Genomic DNA, 20,244 nt, shown 5'->3' on the forward strand with positions numbered 1-20,244 from the left:
ATGTGGTTGTGACTTTTTATGGGACAAAGAGAAACTTCTATCTGGGGCCTCTTGGTGGGGAGCTGTTTGTCTTTCCAGTACTCCTGAGACTTCACGGACAGCTCCAGCCACCTGACCTTCTCCACAGCCTTTGTGCTGGAGCCTGCTCTTGCTAATCAATGAAATTCTTTATGCCTCTTGTTTTCTAGCTCCGGCTGGTTTCCCAGCTAGGCCAGGAAAATGTCCCGCATTACCAGAGGGTCCCCTTTGTTCTCTACCTTGTTACCCTCCCTGCTGTGACTCCTTCACTAACGCACCTGCGAGAGCAGTAGGAGATGGTCCAAGTCTTCCTTGGGTCCCTGCTATGCATTTGGATGGAATTTCAGGCTCCTGGCTTAGTCTGGGCATGCTACAGCCTCTGCAGGCCATTTAGGGAGTGGACCAGCAGTTAGAAGATACCTCTCTGTCTCCTCCTCCCCCCACCTTCCAAATAAATAAATCTTTAAAAAATTCACTTGCTATCCTTTCTTCTCCCCAGAAGATGGGCATAGACAGCGCCCAGGTGAGCTCTGCCAAGCACACAGCAGTGCCCTCTGCATCCACCCACCCCCATGCTGCTGTAGTCTTCTTCACCCCTCTTTCATCTGGATCAGAAGTATGCTGAGAGCTGGCATCTGATTTATGATTTATCTGACCTTCCTAAGTAACAGGAAGTGATGTCATCTGCATCTCTGTCTACTGTAAGAGTTTTTAAAAATCAATATTTTTTTTCTGTTATCGGAAAGTGTTCTTCCAATGCCCTTTCACATTCTGAGGTCGTGCTGGAAGCTTTGACTTGTCTCCACAACCCTCCCTTTGCAAACACCCTAACCTCTGACGTCAGCTCCTGGCCCTAAGGCACCACAGGCCAGCTGGGAGGAGAGATTAGGGCATTTCTGGGTCTGCAGGGTGGCCCTGATCAGAAGAGAGCCGCCTGCAGTGCCCCAGCCCCTGATCGTGTTCATCTGCACAGGATTAATCTGCACAGAGTCCCCTTCTTTCCTGACGGGCTCCTTCATGTGTGCAAAGTCACCTCCCAGGTCATTGCTTAGGTTTCCAAACCCACTGCATACATTTCTCTTCTAGGGCCTTCGAAAGAGAGGCCCCCTAACACTTGAGTGCTTGGAGCACAGAAGACATCTCCTTTGTTACCAGAGTGTGGACATCCAATGGGAGTGAGGTTCCCAGGCAGACACTCCTGGGGCCCCTAAATGTAGACACCGGTGTTGCAACTCAGAGACCTTGTTACTGCGGCTGAATTCATCACCTAGGAGGAAGGGGGTGAGCAAGGGAGGGAAGAGTTATCCATCACATGGGTATTAGTTGAGGACCCCTGTGGACTGGGCACAAGGCTGCAGGGACGTGGTAGGGAGGAAACCAGACAAGGGTCCTGCACACCTGCAGCTTACAGTTTGTGTTGTGAGGGGAATGCATTACACACGTGTGTGTCCCTAGATGAAATGTAATTAGACACTGCTGTACGTGCAGTGAAAGAAAAGAGAAAGATGCATCAAGGGCTGACAGTTCCTGCTCTCAGCCTAGCACATGGTAGATGCAAATAATAATTAGAGCCAGCCACCAACTATGGGATGAAGATATTCAGGAAAAAATCGCATCTGCCCTGAATATTCCAGACTTTTTCTTGTTATTACTCCCCGAACAGCACAGTATAACAATTCTTTCATAGCGTGTGTATTGTATTGGGCATTATAAGTTATCTGGAGATGACTTAAAGTAAGTGGGAGGATATACATAGGTTATATGCCAATTCTATGTTATATAAGGACTTGAGAATCCCTGTGTTTTGGTGTCTGTTCTGGAAGTAGTTCCCAATGTATACTAGCAGACAACTGTTTTTTGGTAAAGTTCTAGCCAGCAGTTCTCAAAGTTTAGCAAGTTTCAGATTCGGTTGCTGAAAGCAAAACTTGGATGTTGAAAAGAACAAGAAGCAATGATTAGGTCACACAGTTCCTGTGGGCAGGCACTCGGGGAGCAGATCGGCAGGATTCTGACTTGCGTTTGCTCGTAAGGGCTCAGTCAAGCTGTCTTGCCCACACTGGATGACCGGCTTCCAAGATGGCTCATTAATGTGGCTGTTGGCAGGTGAGGGACCGAGGCTGTTCCTCACCACATGGACCTCTCTCTAGGGCTGCTTGGGCTTCCTCACAGCATGGTAGCTGGCTTCCCAGGAGCAAGGGATCTCAGAGAAGCAAGGGGGAAGCCGTGTGCTATTTTAATTGTGTTGTGAACTGCCACATTCATTTAATTCATTTCTACACTTTGGCTCCATTGATGTGGGAGGGAGTTACTCCAAAGCTTGGTGAGCAGGGCTGGGAACACTGGGAGCCAATTTGGGAGGGTGGGGGTTCTAGGTCAGTGTTTTAAACCAGATGACTGGATCCATTCTTGGAGTTTCTGAGTAGATGGAGGTGGTGAAAATTTGCATTTTTGACAAGTTCTCAAGTGATACCAATGCTCCTGGCCCTGGGAACACACTTTGAGAACCATTTCTTTTTTGTACATTTTTAGAACCTTAGAGAACATTAGCAGTATTGTCTGTATTTACAGCTGTATTTACAGCTCTGCCAGCAAGGCAATGTGCATTGGGCTCAATGGGAACACATAGGATTCGTTAATAACTGCAAATTCCTTGTTTATTGCAATGTTCAAACACAAGGAAAATGATGACTTATACTTGTATTTAGTTAAAACAATAGAACATATTACTAAAACATAACTTACTTCCATCTTTGTCTCTTGGATTTTATACCAGTAAAACCTATATTCCAGCATTATTAATTTCTAACTACAAATATCATTATTCTCCTTGTTTCTTTTGAAGACATAGCTATAAAATTTACTGCCCTTGCTAATGAACTCATTTCCTGTGCTCAGAACTTATTGGAAATGACATACACAACAGCTGACTCCAGTGGTCCTTCTTAGGAGTGGATTTCTGTTTGTCTCTATGCTAGATTAATGGTTCTACTCATTAATGAGTGTGGTTTGGAAGTCAGCTGTCATTGATTTCAAGAAGCCATGCTCTCTTTATATCCCTCTCTCTGCCCAAACATAAAGAAACTCTTTTCTACTTTATATATTTTTTTTTTTTTGACAGGCAGAGTGGACAGTGAGAGAGAGAGAGACAGAGAGAAAGGTCTTCCTTTTGCCGTTGGTTCACCCTCCAATGGCCGCCGCGGCCGGCGCGCTGCGGCCGGCGCACCGCGCTGATCCGATGGCAGGAGCCAGGAGCCAGGTGCTTTTCCTGGTCTCCCATGGGGTGCAGGGCCCAAGCACCTGGGCCATCCTCCACTGCACTCCCTGGCCACAGCAGAGAGCTGGCCTGGAAGAGGGGCAACCGGGACAGAATCCGGCGCCCCGACCGGGACTAGAACCCGGTGTGCCGGCGCCGCTAGGCGGAGGATTAGCCTATAGCCGGCGCCGGCCTCTTTTCTACTTTATAAAAAGAAGAAGGAGCCATCGTCACAGTAACACTTGGGAAGGTGGTTCAGGGCCATGGGCTAAATGTCTGTCCCCCTCGTGTTTGTGTGTTGAATTCCTAAGCCCGAGGTGATAGGATGAGGAGGTGAGAGCTTCTGGGAGGTGATTAGGTCAGGTGTGGACTCAGATCCTCCTGCGTGGATGTTAGTGTTCTTATAAGAGATTCCAGGGAGCCCATCTGCCCCTTATACCACATGAAGACACAGGTATCCATCAAGGAACCAGGAAACCAGCCCTCACTAGTCATCGAATCTGCCAGTACCCTCCCACAGGGTAGACCTGGTGCGGGGCCCAAGCACTTTGGCCATCTTCCACTGCTTTCCCAGGTCATTATCAGAAAGCTGGATTAGAAGAGGAGCAGCCAGGATACAAACCTGCACCCATATGGAATGCCAGCACCGCAGGCAGAGGCTTTAGCCTACTAAGTTACAGTGCCGGCCCCCTATGCTCTATTTTATATTTGCAGCTCATTTTTCTATTTGATGAAGGATATTTTCATCAAGATTCTATTTTTCTTAGTGATTTTCAATGTTCTGCCAGGTGAGAGGCAAGATCATTTGGATGTAATCACAATTAAGCTAAATGCTAAATGACTCAGCCACATTAAATTCTGATAGCGTATCAATTATATCTAAACAAGCAAATTATATAGAAACCTCATTCATTCAGAATTTGTGATACTCTGGGCATGCCTTAAAGTTTCTCTTTGTCCAGATTTTGAAGTGAATAAATAAATCCATCTGCTTATTAGACTGACTCACATAACGTGACATTTTATTAAAACCAGTAGAAATACTTTTTAATTAGTTTGATAATCATGTTACATTGCACAACATTTAAAAACATATAATGTGGCAAATGACTACTTCTTAAGTCATAATTGCCTGGAAAATACCAACACTTTTTTACTATAAACAAATCCCTTGAACAGACTAATTTGTAAAAACTGTCCATGGAAGAAACTTAACCTTAATCGAATTCTGCTTAAAGATTCTCAATAGCTGGCCACATGCCCATTTGATTGGCATGGAAAAACACACTAAAAGCCTAGAAATAATCATCTGCTAACCAGCAGACCAACAGCTCCACACTGAAAGCAGTAAAACTTTTGTTGGTGGTGAAAGCAGTTGATTTTTTTTTTAGTCTTAAACAGTATTACTTAACCTAGCAGTTCCTTACGTGATTTTTTTCAAAGTTGCTCTTCACTGAATTGCAGAATATTTGATGGTTTATATTCTTCTTGCATTTTAAGTAATCCTGAGCAGACATAAGAGGAAATGAAAAATATAAAAATCAGTAACACTTTTAGTGCAACCCATGTCAATGACTAAAGGAATGTGAAACTTTGAATATGTACATCCGTGGTGTCTGTGTAGAAAGGACTTCTCACTGCAAGCTTGACCACTTGTCCAGAGGAGGGCCCATTTGCGAGGTTGGCACCCCACTTGTGCCTGGGGGCTTGGGGAAGGTTCCCCCCGAGATGGTTCGCTATGCCTGTGCTGTTTATGCAAGCGAGCATTGTGCCTTTTTTTTTTTTTTTTTTTTTTTTTGACAGGCAGAGTGGATTGTGAGAGAGAGAGAGACAGAGAGAAAGGTCTTCCTTTTGCCGTTGGTTCACCCTCCAATGGCAGCCACAGCTGGCGCGCTGCAGCCGGTGCACCATGATGATCTGATGGCAGGAGCCAGGTGCTTCTCCTGGTCTCCCATGCGGGTGCAGGGCCCAAGCACTTGGGCCATCCTCCACTGCCTTCCCGGACCACAGCAGAGAGCTGGCCTGGAAGAGGGGCAACCGGGACAGAATCCGGCGCCCCGACTGGGACTAGAACCCGGTGTCCCGGCGCCGCTAGGTGGAGGATTAGCCTAGTGAGCCGTGGCACCGGCGCGAGCATTGTGCTTTGAACACTTGCTTTCTTTCAGGCAATCTATGATGTTGGCACTTGCCTGGCAGAGGCTGCCAACCCCAGCTGCTCCTAGGAAAAGCCCTGGGTACTGAGTCTCTTACAAACTTGGTTAACCACATTTGCAATGTGTTGTCATAGTCATTTGGGGGCTGCTACACCAGAAAGGCCTCCGTCTACGTGGCTTGAGCAACACAGATCGATCTCCTCCAATTCTGGAGGCCAGGAGGTCTGCTGAAAGCTCTCTTCCTGCTGTGGAGTTGGCTGCCTCCTTGACAGATCCTTGAGTGGCATCCTGGAGAGAGATCACATCTTAGAACTGCACTAGTCCCCTTCATGAAGGCGCCACGACGCTGACCTCATCACCTCCCAAAGTCTCCTCTTCCCATCTCACGTGTGAACTCGAGGTGGGTGGGCAGAGTCAGTGCCTAGCAGGTGTCACAACTCGTCACTGAGGAAATTAGTGTTTCCCTGTAGGACTTCGCAGGGAGAAGGCTGTAGAAGCTTGCACCTCCCTGGCTTCTCCTCAACTTCCCCCCATGCACCTTTTCCTTTGGCTGACTTTACCTTTCACTCTTCACCATAATACATCAGAACCATGGGGACAGCTCTGCTGGATCCCATAGGTCCTCCTAGAGAATCGTCAGCCTGGGGAATATGGGGGACTCCAGCACCCGGCCTCAGTGGTAAAGCCAGTGCCTTTGGAGAGTCTTGTGTGATTGATACTTGGGTCATTTATGGAGGACAAGGCTCAGCTTCACAGCACTTCAGAAAAGATCTGGTGACAGAGCCCAAGTGGTGTTTTCTATATGGCGTTAAGACAGACACTTGCTTCAAGTCATCCTAAGGATGGTCACGGGACTGGCACCTGTCTTTGAATGTAAAGGCAAGTCCATTAGCTTTTCTCTTAAGAACATTCTCTGAATCTGCACCAGTTTGCACCAAGCCCAGTTTGATCCGTGTGGACCTTCAGTGAAGAGGCCTGCAGTAGCACTTGGGGTGGCCGTGTTCTCTCCACCCCTGCCCAGCCCTGCCCCAGTCCTGCAGTATCTGCTCCGCACTAGCCTTCCTCCCTACACTCACTCTAAACCATTCAAGAGCTATTATAGTCCTCCAGACACTGACGTCTGCCTAGATTTTTTTTTTTTTTTTTTTTTTGGCAAAGTACAGTCGCGCGCTGCGAAGCGTAACAGGTTTCATTCATCACGGGGCACATATGCAGCAGTGGTCCCATAGGTCATATCGCCCAGTGACGCTGTAGCCATCTTAGTTTGTGTAAGTGCGCTGTGATGCTCCCGCAAACACATTTATCAGCATGTGTTCCTGTCATTAAGCAACACATAACTGTGTAAAGAAATTGATTCCTCAGGTCTCTGGGCGTTGCGAAGTACTATTAACCACTCTTAGGAAAACTGATGTGTGGATTTAACCACATTTAATGTTGATTTTCAGTACTCTATGACAAAGTTTGAGTCTAATCTCAAATTTATGTATAATAATAGCTTTAAGAAAATTAAAAGGTAAAGAATGCATATGCCAAATAAATTGAGTGTGCTAACTGGAAAAGGTTTGTTAAAGAGCATTCCCCTTCCTGGGCACCATCGATCTTTTCCACCTTTCACATATGCCAAATGAATTGTAAATTCTTTTTTTCCTTTCCCTTAGAAGGTACTTCTATATTACCTCCAATATCTGTACTGCACCTGTCTGCCACTGAAGCACTAGGGACAATTCTGTTATTGCTTAAATCTTAGGATGCTCTTGGCCAAGTTTCCAATGACCTGTATTCATGTTAGAATACAAAAGGATATGGGAAACTATTGTTGCTAAATCTCTATCAGATAGGCAAAAATACAGAGGAATTATGAAGATAACTTGATCAAATACCCTCATTTTTCTTTTTAAATTTTTTTTCAATTTATTTATTTATTTGAAAGAACTAAAGAGAGGGAGAGACAGAGAGAGGGAGAAAAAGAGAGCTCTATCTGTTGGTTCACTCCCTAAATGGTGGCATTGGCCAGTGTTGGGCCAGGCTGAAACCAGGATCCAGCAGTTTCATCTGGGTCTCCCACATGGATGCAGGGGCCCAAGCAGTTGGGCCATCCTCTGCTGTTTTCCCAGGCACATTAGTAGGGAGCTGAATTGGAAGTGGAGCAGCCGGGACTTGAACCGGTGCCCATGGGGATGCTAGCACTGTAGATAAGAGCTTAACATGCTACGGCACAGCTCTGGCCCAGCATCCACACTTTGCTTATTGTTAAGAGTATCATGAACTAAATGAAAAGTTGCTCTATTGATGGTGTTCTGTTGATTATATTCTAAAAAGACAGAGAGAGAAAGAGAGCTCCCATCTGCCTTTTCACCACTTCCCCTTTCAAGTGTCCTTGACATCTGGGGCTGAGCTAAAGCTGAAGCCAGGAGCTGAGAACTCAATCAAATCTCCCATATGAGTGGCAGGAACCATCACTGCTGCCTCCTCAGGGTTGCGTTAGCAGGAAGCTGGAGTGTGGAGCTGGAGCCAGGACTTGAGTCCAGGCACTCCAATACGGGATGTGGACTTCTTAACCAATTTCTTTTTTCTTTTTTAATAAATAATTCAATAAGTAGTACACAGACCACTGTGGTTTTTTAATGCCATTTTTAAATTTATTTATTGAGAGGTAGGGTTACAGAGAGTGGGAGACAGAGAGAAAGCTCTCCCATCCATTGGTTAACTCTCCGAATGGCTGCAATGGCTGGAGCTGAGCTGATCTGAAGTCGGGAGCCAGGAGCTTCTTCCAGGTCTCCCACATGGGTGCAGGGACCCAAGCACCTGGGCCATCTTCCACTGCTTTCCCAGACCATTGGCATAGAGCTGGATCAGAAGAAGAGCAGTCAGGATACAAATCAACACCCATATAGGATGCCAGTGCCTCAGGTGGAGGCTTAGCCTACTGCGCCACAGCACTGGCCCCTTTAACCAATTTCTTAACCAATAGATGAAACACTGCCTCACCTCTAAGTTATTTTAAAATGTGAAGTAATTACCCAAGACAATCTTAGAATTATACTTGTTTACTTTGAATAAAATCGGTACAGTTGGTGCTCAACTTTTGATGGTTCACCTTAGAATTTTTTGATATCCTGGTGGTACAAAAGTGTCTTCACGTCAGTGGAAAGCATCCTCGGCATGTTGAATTTGGATCGTATCCAGGTTAGGACTATGAAGTCGGATCCTCCCTTGTAGTGCTGGGCAGCAGCACACGCAGCTCCCAGTTTTGAGGGGAAACCATCCATGCTCTAGAGGGCGATGTGCTGGCATGTGTGGTTGGTGAGGTGGGTGCATCGCGTTGCCAGCTGCGATACGTTCAACTCACGGTTACCCGGATGCGACTCCATCAGAAGTTGAGCAGTTCCGTCTTTCACGTTTGGCAGATCCCACTATTGCACTAGCCTGGTCCTCAAAGTGGCCAGCAGACCAGCATTGGTCTAAGAACATTTGTTATTGGTCCACAAGCAGATTAATAAAGAAATTGAAAGTATTCAGAAACATTTTAGCCACAGCCATAGCACTCAAATTGGTGATCATTTTTTATAAAGTGTTTTTCATAATACGTGTGTTTCATGAAAAAAACGCATGGTTGAGAAAATTTTTTGCACCAAATTCAACTTACCCTTTAATTCCATTTCCATGAACTTTTGAAGAATCTTGTATGTAAGATACTTTTGTGCAAAAGACACCGTTGAAGCCACTCCCTGCCATGTGTTAGAAAGACACTGTTGGCCGGCACCGCGGCTCAATAGGCTAATCCTCCGCCTTGCGGCGCCGGCACACCGGATTCTGTCCCGGTTGCCCCTCTTCCAGGCCAGCTCTCTGCTGTGGCCAGGGAGTGCAGTGGAGGATGGCCCAGGTGCTTGGGCCCTGCACCCCATGGGAGACCAGGAGAAGCACCTGGCTCCTGGCTTTGGATCCACGCGGTGCACCAGCCGCAGCGCGCTGGCCGCGGCAGCCATTGGAGGGTGAACCAACCAATGGCAAAAGGAAGACCTTTCTCTCTGTCTCTCTCTCTCACTGTCCACTCTGCCTGTCAAAAAAAAAAAAAAAAAAGAAGAAAAGAAAGAAAGAAAGACACTGTCTTAAATGATGTCCATGCTGTGAAGTGCACCTCCTCAGGGGCGTCCAAGGTGGCTCCTTGGACACAGCTTAGCATATTGCACACCAGGCAGGGAGAATGGCCAGTGCTGGCCACTATGCAGCGGCCTGTTCCACAGCCCCAGGGCTAAAAGCCCTTAAAGCCGTGCTCAGCTCCACAGACCAGGGCCCTAGGACATCATCACCTCCAGAAAACACTGCAGAGTTTTCTTTGTTCAGGTTTAGAGGAACTGGGAACAAAAGGAGGATTAAATTTCCCGGGGCAGGGGCAGGCATTTGACACCCAGGTAAAGAAGCAGCTTGGAACACCTGCATCTCGTATCAAAGTGGCTGAGTTCAAGTCTCAGCTCCACCCCCAGTGGGAGTCCTGGATTGGTTTAAGCAGAAGGAGGCAGAGTCGTGCATCACCTGTGTCTCCCGTTCCTTCTCTGATGCCATAACCGGAGCCTCCAGGACATCCACCCCCTCTTTCTCTGTTGGTTCCGCTGATGCCACAGTGGCTGGAGGATGAACCTGCAGCCATGGAAGAGGGGAGGTCGGTGGTGAACCTGAGTGAGGGTTGGGGAGGAGAGGAACGGATCAGTGACTTGAACCCCAGCGTTGTTCCTGAGAACGATTTCATGGGATGTTAAACTGTGCAGTCTGTTTTGGGGCTGGCGCTGTGGCACAGCAGATTAATGCCCTGGCCTGCAGTGCCAGCATCCCGTATGTGTGCCGGTTCAAGTCCTGGCTGCTCCACTTCCCATCCAGCTCTCTGCTATGGCCTGGGAATGCAGCAGAAGATGGCCCAAGTCCTTGGGCCCCTGCACCCACATGGGAGACCCAGAAGAAGCTCCTGGCTCCTGGCTTCGGTGCAGCTCTGGCCGTTGCAGTCAATTGGAGAGTGAACCATCAGATGGAAGACCTCTCCCTCTCTCTCTCTCTCTCTTTCTCTCTCTCTCTGCCTCTCCTCTCTCTGTGTAACTCTGACTTTCAAATAAATACATAAATCTTTAAAAAAAATTAGACTGTGCAGTCTTGTCTCGTTAGAGAGAGGTTTTATTTTCAAACATGGCGCTGTATCATGGCTCTACACAGGAGACCCTGTTGTCTGTGAAGCAGCAGCTCTCCTGGTTCCTTGGCCCCCTTGTCTGCAGGCAGCCCCTTTAGATGCAGCCTTCACTTCTGCTGGGTGGCTTCCCGGATCCCCCAGGCAGAGTTAGGCCCCTTCTGTTCCCTCCTTCAGTGTCCTTCTCCCGGATGCTCTGGTTTGAGAATTTTTGTTTCTGTTCCCTGTAGACAAATACTGGCTGTTCCAGGACACAACTCTGCAGCTTTGTCATTTTTCATAGTCCTCTCAGAAAAGGGATAAGAGTTTAGTTTTTTAAAGAAGTTTCAAGTTAATGACGGTGTCCGTGGTGCTGGGAAAGGAAAGTTTGCTAGTGTTAATCAAGAATAAGATTTGCTTATCAATGATCAGATATTGTAGTTATTTGGAACATTAAAATAAAAACCATTTTTATTTTAAAAATTTTATGTTTATATTTTTAGTAACATCTAATTTCAATTAACTTTATATACATACAATTAACTCTATACCGAATAAAGAGTTAAACAGGGCCGGCGCCATGGCTCACTAGGTTAATCCTCTGCCTGTGGCGCCGGCACCCCGGGTTCTAGTCCCGGTTGGGACACCGGTTCTGTCCCGGTTGCCCCTCTTCTAGTCCAGCTCTCTGCTGTGGCCCAGGAGGGCAGTGGAGGATGGCCCAAGTGCTTGGGGCCTGGACCTGCATCCGCATGGGAGACCTGGAGGAAACACCTTGTTCCTGGCTTCGGATTGGCGCTGTGCGCTGGCCGTAGCGACCATTTAGGGGTGTGAACCAATGGAAGGAAGACCTTTCTCTCTGTCTCTCTCTCTCACTGTCTAACTCTGCCTGTAAAAAAAAAAAAAAGAGTTAAACAAATTGCATGAAAAAAACTGTTCCTCAACAGTGGAGACAAGGACTGTTCAAAACGCTGCATCTTGAAGTGTTAATTTCGCTTCTGTAGATTACATTTTAGATGCTCTAAGAGTGAGAGTAGGAGAGAGAGGAGGAAGACAGGTGGGAATGTGGGGGGGGGGGATGGGTACTGTGGGAAGAATCACTATATTCCTAAAGCTGTATTTATGAAAAGCATTAAGTTTGTATTCCTTAATAAAAAATAAATAAAACCAGGTAAAAAATCACAAAAAAACAATGAGTTTTAAGTATATACATCCACATATTAAAACATTTTATTTAAAGACTCACTTACTTAAAAGCAAGAATGACAAAGAGGGGGAGAATGTGGCGGAGGGGGAGTGAAATCTAGATCTTCCTTCCACTGGTTTGCTCCCCAGATGGCCACAACAGCAAGGTCTTGACCAAGCCAAAGCCAGGCACCAGGAAGTCCATCCTGGCCTCCTCAAGTGTGTGGGCCATCTTTCCCTGTCTCCCCAGGGACATGAGCAGAAGCCTACAGAGAGGCAGAGCAGCCAGGACTCGAACTGGCACTGTGATGTGGGAAGCCGGTTGTAGGCAGAGGCTTCCCTGTTGTGCTGCAGTGCCAGCGTCTGGCAGGGCACATATGGGATGCCATCGCTGCGGGTGGGGCTTCATCTGCCACAACACCGGCCCCTAGCAGTATTTGTTGTTATTATTACAACAATACTACTATTATTATTACCTCCTAGCAGTATTTGTTGTTATTTATTCTTTGGGATTTATTTCATCTTCAAAGACAGTTTTTTTCTTCCTTCCCAATCTGCACACCCTTTGTTTCCTTTTATTGTGCTACCAAGAATTTCAGCAAGTTGTTGAGAGGGAATGGTGAGAAGGATCATCCCTGCCTTGCTTTCCTGTTCTCAGTGGTAAAGCTTTAAGCTGTCCACTGTTAAGTATGGCATCTGCTACAGGTTTCTTGTGAATGTTCTCTATCAAGTTAAGGCAGTTCCCTTCTATCCCTTATTTGCATCCCATTGAGAATTGTTAGTGTGAATCTTAATCTCTGTGTCTGCTAACTATTGTTTTCATTCAAGCCACTACTTTGTAGTAACTGTTACATTATATTTTCCAAACAACTGTTCATCGTCAATTTATAATCAACCAACTATTTTGTAATGCAATTTTAATAACATTTGTTTCTTTAGAACATAGCAGTCGTAGCATTGAAAGCCAGATGGGACATTGGTGTAGAATGTGATATTCACCATGTATTGTGGGAGTTGCAAATCTACCCCTGGAGTATGGTCGGTCCCCTTAGGGTCAATGACTTTTTTCCACCTCTCATTATGGGGTCCTCAGCCATCGATTAAGCAAGTGAATATATTCAATATTGCACCTCAGTAAGTCCAAATGTCCCGTGAAACCAGCACACCAGCTAGTAGTAGGGCTGGCATTGCAAGAAAGGGAGTGCCAAGCTGCTGTCTCTGGCCATAGTCATTCTCTGTTGATTACTGCCATTCCAAAAATAAATAAACAAACAACAACAAACACCAAGACTCCTGTCGCTGGCATCTCTCACTGGTTGCTCGTTTTCTTGTCCTGTCAGGAATCCTCATCATGATGTCCCTATGCAGAGAGGTGCACGTGTATGAATACATCCCATCCATTCGGCAGACGGAACTTTGCCACTACCACGAGCTATACTACGACGCCGCCTGTACCCTGGGCGCCTACCACCCACTGCTGTACGAGAAGCTCCTGGTGCAGCGTCTGAACATGGGCACCCAAGGAGACCTGCATCGCAAGGGCAAGGTGGTCCTGCCCGGCTTCCAGGCCGTGCAGTGCCCGGCTCCCAACCCCGCCGACCCCCACTCTTAAGAAAGGAACTCATGGGAATCAATGTGCAATAAGGTACTACTGTTGTCCTCGACGTCACACAAAAATACTTGAAGATAGATTTTAGACATGTAGTATTGAGTCTTTCAACTGTAATTTAGTGGTGGCCATGGGATTTCTTCTCTTACTAAGCCTTTGAGTATTTATTACAGCTTTGAATATAGAAATGGACTTTTTAAAAAACTTAAGAAAGATGAAAAAAAGAGGATAGCTAGAGAGAAAACAAATGTATAACCATGAGTACAATACCTCCAACAATGTTCTTATGCCATGAGTACCTGTTACCAGGGTTGGTTCCAACTACAGGTTTCAGGCATACTCTTGATAACACAAAGTGGTTTCTAACCAGAAACATCCATGTGAGGTACAGACTCTGCCACATCTATTGTGTCACTGGTACATGCTTTGGTCATCAAATATCATAGACTTTATGATGTACATCCGAAATATCACTCACATGTGTGTAATAGCAAAGAAGTGCCCTCAGAATCCCATCCAGTACATGTTTTCAAGCATTGTATTTCTCATCTCTACTTCCCGTTGGCCACTGGATGCTTTGCTGGCTGTGTGTCAGGACAAATTTCTGAAACCGTAACTTGGCCATCTGGAACAGTCCAAGAGCAAGCCTGACCCCTCATGTCCCCCAAGGAGGCCCTTTGTTTCCCAGCAGTGTCTCATTACTCACTGGGTGCGATAGTCTCACACAGCAGGAGAGGAACCCTGCCAGCAAGTACACACAGGATCACGGGGTGCAGCGGGGGCCTGCACCTGTCACAGCTCCACCTTCCCAGGTGCCTCCTCGCCTGCAGGTGCACCCCACAGCTCTTGCATAGCCGGCGACATGCTTGGCAGTTGGCACGGTCCGGCCTTGTTCCTTCCAAACTAGAAGGAAGGACTTTGGGCCCCCTGGGCAGCTAGGGGTACCTACTTAAGCCTTTTGTACACATTTCTCACAGGTGTTTTTTTTTGTTTTTGTTTTTGTTTCTTTTTAAATCAGCGATTGGGAAGTCAGCAGTGATGTGTGCTGCATTTTCACCAGTTCTTCCTACGACAAACATTTAGGAATCCAGTCCTTGTTTCTGCAGATATGTTTTATGTCAGCAGCATGACAAAGCCATATTATGAAGACTGTGTGAAAGCATTGCCTTTTGACAACAAGGAATGTAGGTGGTCTGTGTCCTGAGGCAAACGTGACCAGACCAGAGAGGTTTGCATTCCAGTGTGGTAGTGTAACATAAGTCTGCGTAGAGAAAGTCAACCCAGGATTCTCCCCATCTTGCTAAAAGGCTTTGGCCTTATTTTCATGTGAGCTGTAAGTTCTAGGACACAATGGGGCAGCTCTGTTGTGAGACGAGCCACCCTTAGATGTTTCTGGATTTCCCAGGATTTTGCCATTTTAAATGCCCACGACTATTGAGGTTGCTTTGGTAGTCTTCCAAGTAGATTTCTCAAGAGACATCCTTTTTATACAGAAGAATCCCTCCTTTGAACCTTAAGCAGTTGATTAAAGAATAATTTATTGGGATCAATGTAAATATTTAAGTTCAAAAGCCTCAGAAAATACTTCAAGAACATTTAAATAGCATTTTATTGTGAATTCATGTACTTTTAAAAGAGTACTCCCAGTTTCACTGAGGTTAGAAAAAAAAGGACTGAATGGCATAAAGGAAATTTAATTATATTTTTTTGAATTTATTATGGCCTTCCAGACTCTTGGGAATCATAGTCTGTTGAATATTCAGAAAGTGTATGGTGTGCATTTTAATATAGCCCAGGCATTCTTCTACTTGAAAGTTTGAATTATTTAGCCTCTCCAAAATATTAGGCAGCCAGAGTTAGCATGATACCTGTTTCTGGAATTGGCCAAATGAGTCTGAAGAGGCAATATTTTGGCAGACATTGATTTAATCTTTGCATGCCACGTATACTGGGCTCCATTAATCACAGGCCCTTTTGTGAAGTGGCTAATGGACAGATGGCATCCCAACACATTTCTCCCAGGTTCTGTGGCTTTCAGGGACCATCCCAGGCCATTGATAAGATTCCAGGCCATTGAAAAGATTCCAGGCCATTGATAAGATGCCATGGCTCAACCTGAGGCCATTGGGTTCCTTATTTCACTCTCAGGACTAACAGAAATGATGTTGCTTTGCATTTTGAGAGAATTTCACTTTACCTTTTGTAGCTGTTGTTGTTGCAAGAAACAGATGACAATTCAGCTGCGTCTAGATTCTCCCTAACTGGTTTCTCCAGTCAGCCGCACAGGGCACTGAGGTAGTGTGTAAAGGATGTGGCATTGTCCACATTCCCTGGAATACCAATGCCCTGGTCCCTTGTCGCTGAGGGCTACTTTTAACAGAGAGCTTTGTGCTCAGGGCCAAGAGCTTAGAAACCTCAACCTCAAGGGTGTGCATTAAAATGAGCACATGAGGAGTGTTCACCCACCTTTGAATAGTCGTGTCTTCCCTCGTGTGACCTGACACAGAGTTCCAGGCATCCTGCATCAGAAGCAGCAGTCGCCACATGTCTCCTCCCTTTGGTCCGCCAGTCAGTCAGGCCTGGGCTCCCCAGGGGTCCTCTGTCATTGTAAACATGGACCTGAACAAGAACAATGCTAACATAATCATTGGCGTTTTCCAAATTGGGAAATCCAGGGAACCAGGTCACTCCACGACGTAGTTCTGAGCCAGTTCAGTCTACTGGGACAGATTATAAGATATTTTGTTGCCTGCCCCTTCTGGGCAAGCACAGTAGACATTTACTGAATCAGTTAGGACCTGTATGAGTGCATTCAGTAAAACCAGATTGAGATGAGTCATGTTATGTGATGGGAGGATTGTACACACCACTGATGATGAAAGCGGCCTCTGCAGGTTTACTTACAAATCAACACATGGTGCATGCACTCAGAGTCACCCGGCCCTATTGCTCTCCGCTGTGGGACGAGACAGAGGAGGGAATTGGGGGAGGGCTGGGGGAATTACTGAGATTGAATAGATAGGACAAACAGTCTCTGAATATATTCTCTCATACTGTCTCTTGATTTCTGACTCTCTGATAGTTTGAAAGCCTTACTAAATGGTAACAAGAGTGAGGAGGCAGCCTCACTCAGAAATTAATTGCTTAAGTAAAATGTTCCTGACTTTCAACCCATTTTTTTATATCCTGAATCTGTCCATCGTGAAATTATTCTGCATGTTTCCGTCACTTGGGTTGGTAAATGAAAAGTATTTCTCTGTCAGTTCTAAGCTCTGATTGTTGCTTTAGTAAATGAGAAAAAAAAAAGCCTTTTAGTAAGGAAAATAATTCAGGGTATTCCTCTACCAGTTTATGCTAATGAAATTTAAAGAATGAAATCATTGCGATAGTTCTTACTCTTAGAATAAAAGTGTGTGCATGTAGATATAGTTATATAATCGCATATATACGTATCTACATACATGGCTGGTTTCATAGTGTCGTTACCAGTCTTTATGGCTGAAACTCTCACGATACATATTTCTTTGATTTTGCAAACGCTGAATTTTTAAGAGAAAGAAGCCAATGTTTTCTGTCCTTCTATTAACAAAATTCAGTCCTCTACCCACTCCACCCCACCGCTCACCCTCATTCTACACTTCTTGTCTACAATGAAAGAGTAGGATGGAAACCTTTGAAAGGCACGCTGTATGTGGCATACTGCTTTAATAACGTGTCCTACTCAGAGGCCTGATTTAACTCTGAGCTTTGAAGAGAGGTTTATGTAGAGCTCATGGCTTTTTACAAGATTAGAGGAAGAAACTTTTATGATTCAATGGAAAATAGTCTTAGTAGGGAGATTTTAAAGAAATAAAATGCATTGGTTGTGCTAAAACCTAATATTTATAACACACATCTGTTTTACTCCAGATAAAAGACTTAACGAAATTCTTCCAGTGGAAACCAGTGAACTTTTTTAACAACTTTGGTGGGAATTTTTTTGTATGCTAATTTTTAAAACGAAATGTGTACTCTTCAAACTAATTAAGGCTTGAGGTTTTCCAGGAGTCGCCTTTTAAAAGTGTTTGTACGCATTTTAACACTTTGATAGTTTCTATTTCGGTTTTGTATATTTTTATGTATACACAGTGTACAGACTTTTTTCTTGTAAATAAAACATGTTTTCATTTGTCTAGAAGTTTCTCTGTGTCTTGATTTGTAGAAGCTACGCACACAGATGAGTGAACAGCAAAATAATGAGCCATTCCTAGGAAAAAAGGCCCTCAAAGCTGAAATGTCATTGGAAGGCTGAGTAGCTGAAGAAGCGACAGTGCATCTTTAGGCCTGCGGATGGGTGCACTGGGGCCTGGGTGGTGTGGGTAGGCGGTGGGGGCGGGCTTCTAGAGGTTGACGGCCACATGAAGAACGGCAGTTGCAAAGTCAAGTGGAAGAGGCTTCTGTAGGCTGGCAGATGCTGCCGTTGACTTAGTAACCCAGCATTTGGATTCACTTACTGCCTATATTAATTGATTCCTCTTCCTCCGCTTGACAGGGTTGAAGCCATAGAAAATATAAATAACTTATTAGAGGAAAGCCTAGAGCGAGCTGAGTCATCCACAACCCAGCACAGTGGCAAAATAGCCCTGGTGTTCTCCTGCTTGTCACGTAAAGGGAAAATCAGTTCATTAGGCTCCTGGGAAGAAATCCTTGGCCATTTGTGTTCTTCTGATGGGAACGTGAAGGAATTCTCGAATCAGAGAAGCCACCGAGGTTTTGCTGTGAGCAGGTGGGAGGCTTGGAAGGCATCAATTTCTGAAACAGCTAATGCTGAATTGGAAAAGGTTCCCACCGTCCCTGCGACAGCTTTCTCCCAGGTGACTGAAACAAAGCCCTGGTCCCTCAGACCCTGCTGGGGAGACCCAGAGGCTGGGAACATGCAAAGGATACAGCTGTGTGCTCACAGAGGTGCTCAGGCACACGCAGGAGGCTTGCTGATCTTTGAGATCAGATGCCGCTGAGAGGATGAAGGGAAAGCACCCCTACATGGAGGAGGAACTGCAGCCTCTCCCCAGCTCACAGTGATGGGAAAGCAACCCGCGTTCAGCGCAAGCCTTACTTGGCGGATTGCACAAGAATCCGCCCGGCTCGTGCCCTGCAGTCCCGTCCTCTCTGGTGATGCTGGGCAGCGGCAGCTGCTGGTCAGCCCTGTGGTCATGAGAGGAAGCCGTCCACACTCCACAGCGGGTGCTGCTCGGCTAGGATGTTAGGCGGTTTAGGTGCATTCAATGCATTTTGGGTACGAGTGAAGAGCATGGCAGGAAAGGAAAAGCTAAAGGGAGAGGAGCCGGCACCGCGGCTCACTAGGCTAATCCTCCGTCTTGCGGCGCCGGCACACCGTGTTCTAGTCCCGGTCGGGCGCCGGATTCTGTCCCGGTTGCTTCTCTTCCAGTCCAGCTCTCTGCTGTGGCCAGGGAGTGCAGTGGAGGATGGCCCAGGTGCTTGGGCCCTGCACCCCATGGGAGACCAGGAGAAGCACCTGGCTCCTGCCATCGGATCAGCGCAGCACGCTGGCCGCGGCGGCCATTGGAGGGTGAACCAACGGCAAAGGAAGACCTTTCTCTCTGTCTCTCACTGTCCACTCTGCCTGTCAAATAAATAAATAAATAAATAAAGGGAGAGGAAGCAAAAAAAAAATTAGGTAATTTAAATAATTAAGGGCCAGGGTGTACAATGCTATTTTCATCTCAACGTCGTTAACTTAGGGACAAGACTACCTTGTTTCCTAAGGCACCTTCAGTTGACCCAGCTGAATACACTAAGGTGCTGTTCTCAAGAAATCTCAATGCACAGAATGGAGAGGACTGGGGGGCCAAACCCTGCACCAAATCTCTCCTGCACCTCATTGCTTGCAGCAGGGATTGGCAAGCTCCACCTACCACTGGCCCTCCTTTCTAAATAAAGTTTTATTGGAACACAGCCACACTCACTCATTTGTGCATCTATGGCTGCTTTCAGGCAGCAGAGGCAGAGTGGAGCACGGGCCCAGAGTAGGGGGCCCGCCAAGCCTTAAGCATGTATTGCTTGGCCTTTTACAAAGAATTTGCTAACCCCTCACTGTGCATGCAATCTGCTGAGAACTCTGGAGGCCAGCCTGTGGTAGATGGTGTGCTCATGCTCTTTACAAAACCTACTGCTCGGGGCTGACTCTTTGGCATAGTAGGTAAAGCTGCCGCCTGCAGTGCTGGCATCCTGTATGGGCGCTGGTTGGAGTCCCGACTGCTCCACTTCCAATCCAGCTCTCTGCTATGGCCTGGGAAAGCAGTAGAAGATGGCCCAAGTCCTTGGGCCCCAAGAAGGAGAGACCCAAAAGAAGCTCCTGGCTCCTGGTTTTAAATCAGCCAATTGGGCAATTGGGAGTGAACCAGAGGATGGAAGACCGCTTTCTCTCTCTCTCTCTCTCTCTCTCTCTCTCTCTCTCTCTGTGTGTGTGTGTGTGTGTGTGTGTGTGTAACTCTGGCTTTCAAATAAATGAATAAATATTTTTTAAAAAAGAAAAAAACCCTACTGCTGTAGTAGATAATCAGGCAGGCATGGCTCAAGAGAGATTAAAGTTGTCAGCCTACAGCCGCACTGCCAGGAAATGACAGAGCCAGGGTGGTAATCCTTGTCTTACGTCAAAGCCCATGCTCAGTGCCATGGTGTTAGGCTTTGAGAGAATTGTCCTAATACTCAAAAGCCCCATAGTCCAATGCACCGCAAGGGCCCCGCCTGGAAGGTAACTGCACAGAAGTGCAGTGCCTAACGTTCCAGTCGAGGGCAGACCACACACACGATGGTGCATACCAGCCAGCGAGGTGTGTGGTGGGTTCCACCGTCTAGTTTGTTTAAGCATACTCGA

At 46.3% G+C, this 20,244-nt stretch overlaps 1 protein-coding gene across 8 annotated transcripts in view; it reads left to right on the forward strand.

Annotated features, from left to right (window-relative positions):
* Nucleotides 1–17,544, forward strand: part of ST6GAL2 (ST6 beta-galactoside alpha-2,6-sialyltransferase 2) — a 76,056-nt gene extending 58,512 nt beyond the window's left edge. For 6 of the 8 annotated variants that reach the window (XM_017339285.4, XM_051834815.3, XM_008253020.5 and 3 more), the window contains one exon: nt 13,099–17,544. In XM_017339285.4, the coding sequence (XP_017194774.3) occupies nt 13,099–13,370 (272 nt within the window). In that variant the 3' untranslated portion in view covers nt 13,371–17,544. Of the gene's footprint in view, nt 1–188; nt 473–13,098 lie in introns of those variants that run through there. The other 2 variants (XM_089327428.1, XM_089327429.1) reach the window with 2 other exon arrangements.
* The last annotated feature ends 2,700 nt before the right edge of the window (nt 17,545–20,244 follow it).

This window comes from Oryctolagus cuniculus, chromosome 2, assembly GCF_051225735.1.
Source record: "Oryctolagus cuniculus isolate XC-2025 breed Fujian yellow rabbit chromosome 2, ASM5122573v1, whole genome shotgun sequence".
NCBI lineage: Eukaryota > Metazoa > Chordata > Mammalia > Lagomorpha > Leporidae > Oryctolagus > Oryctolagus cuniculus.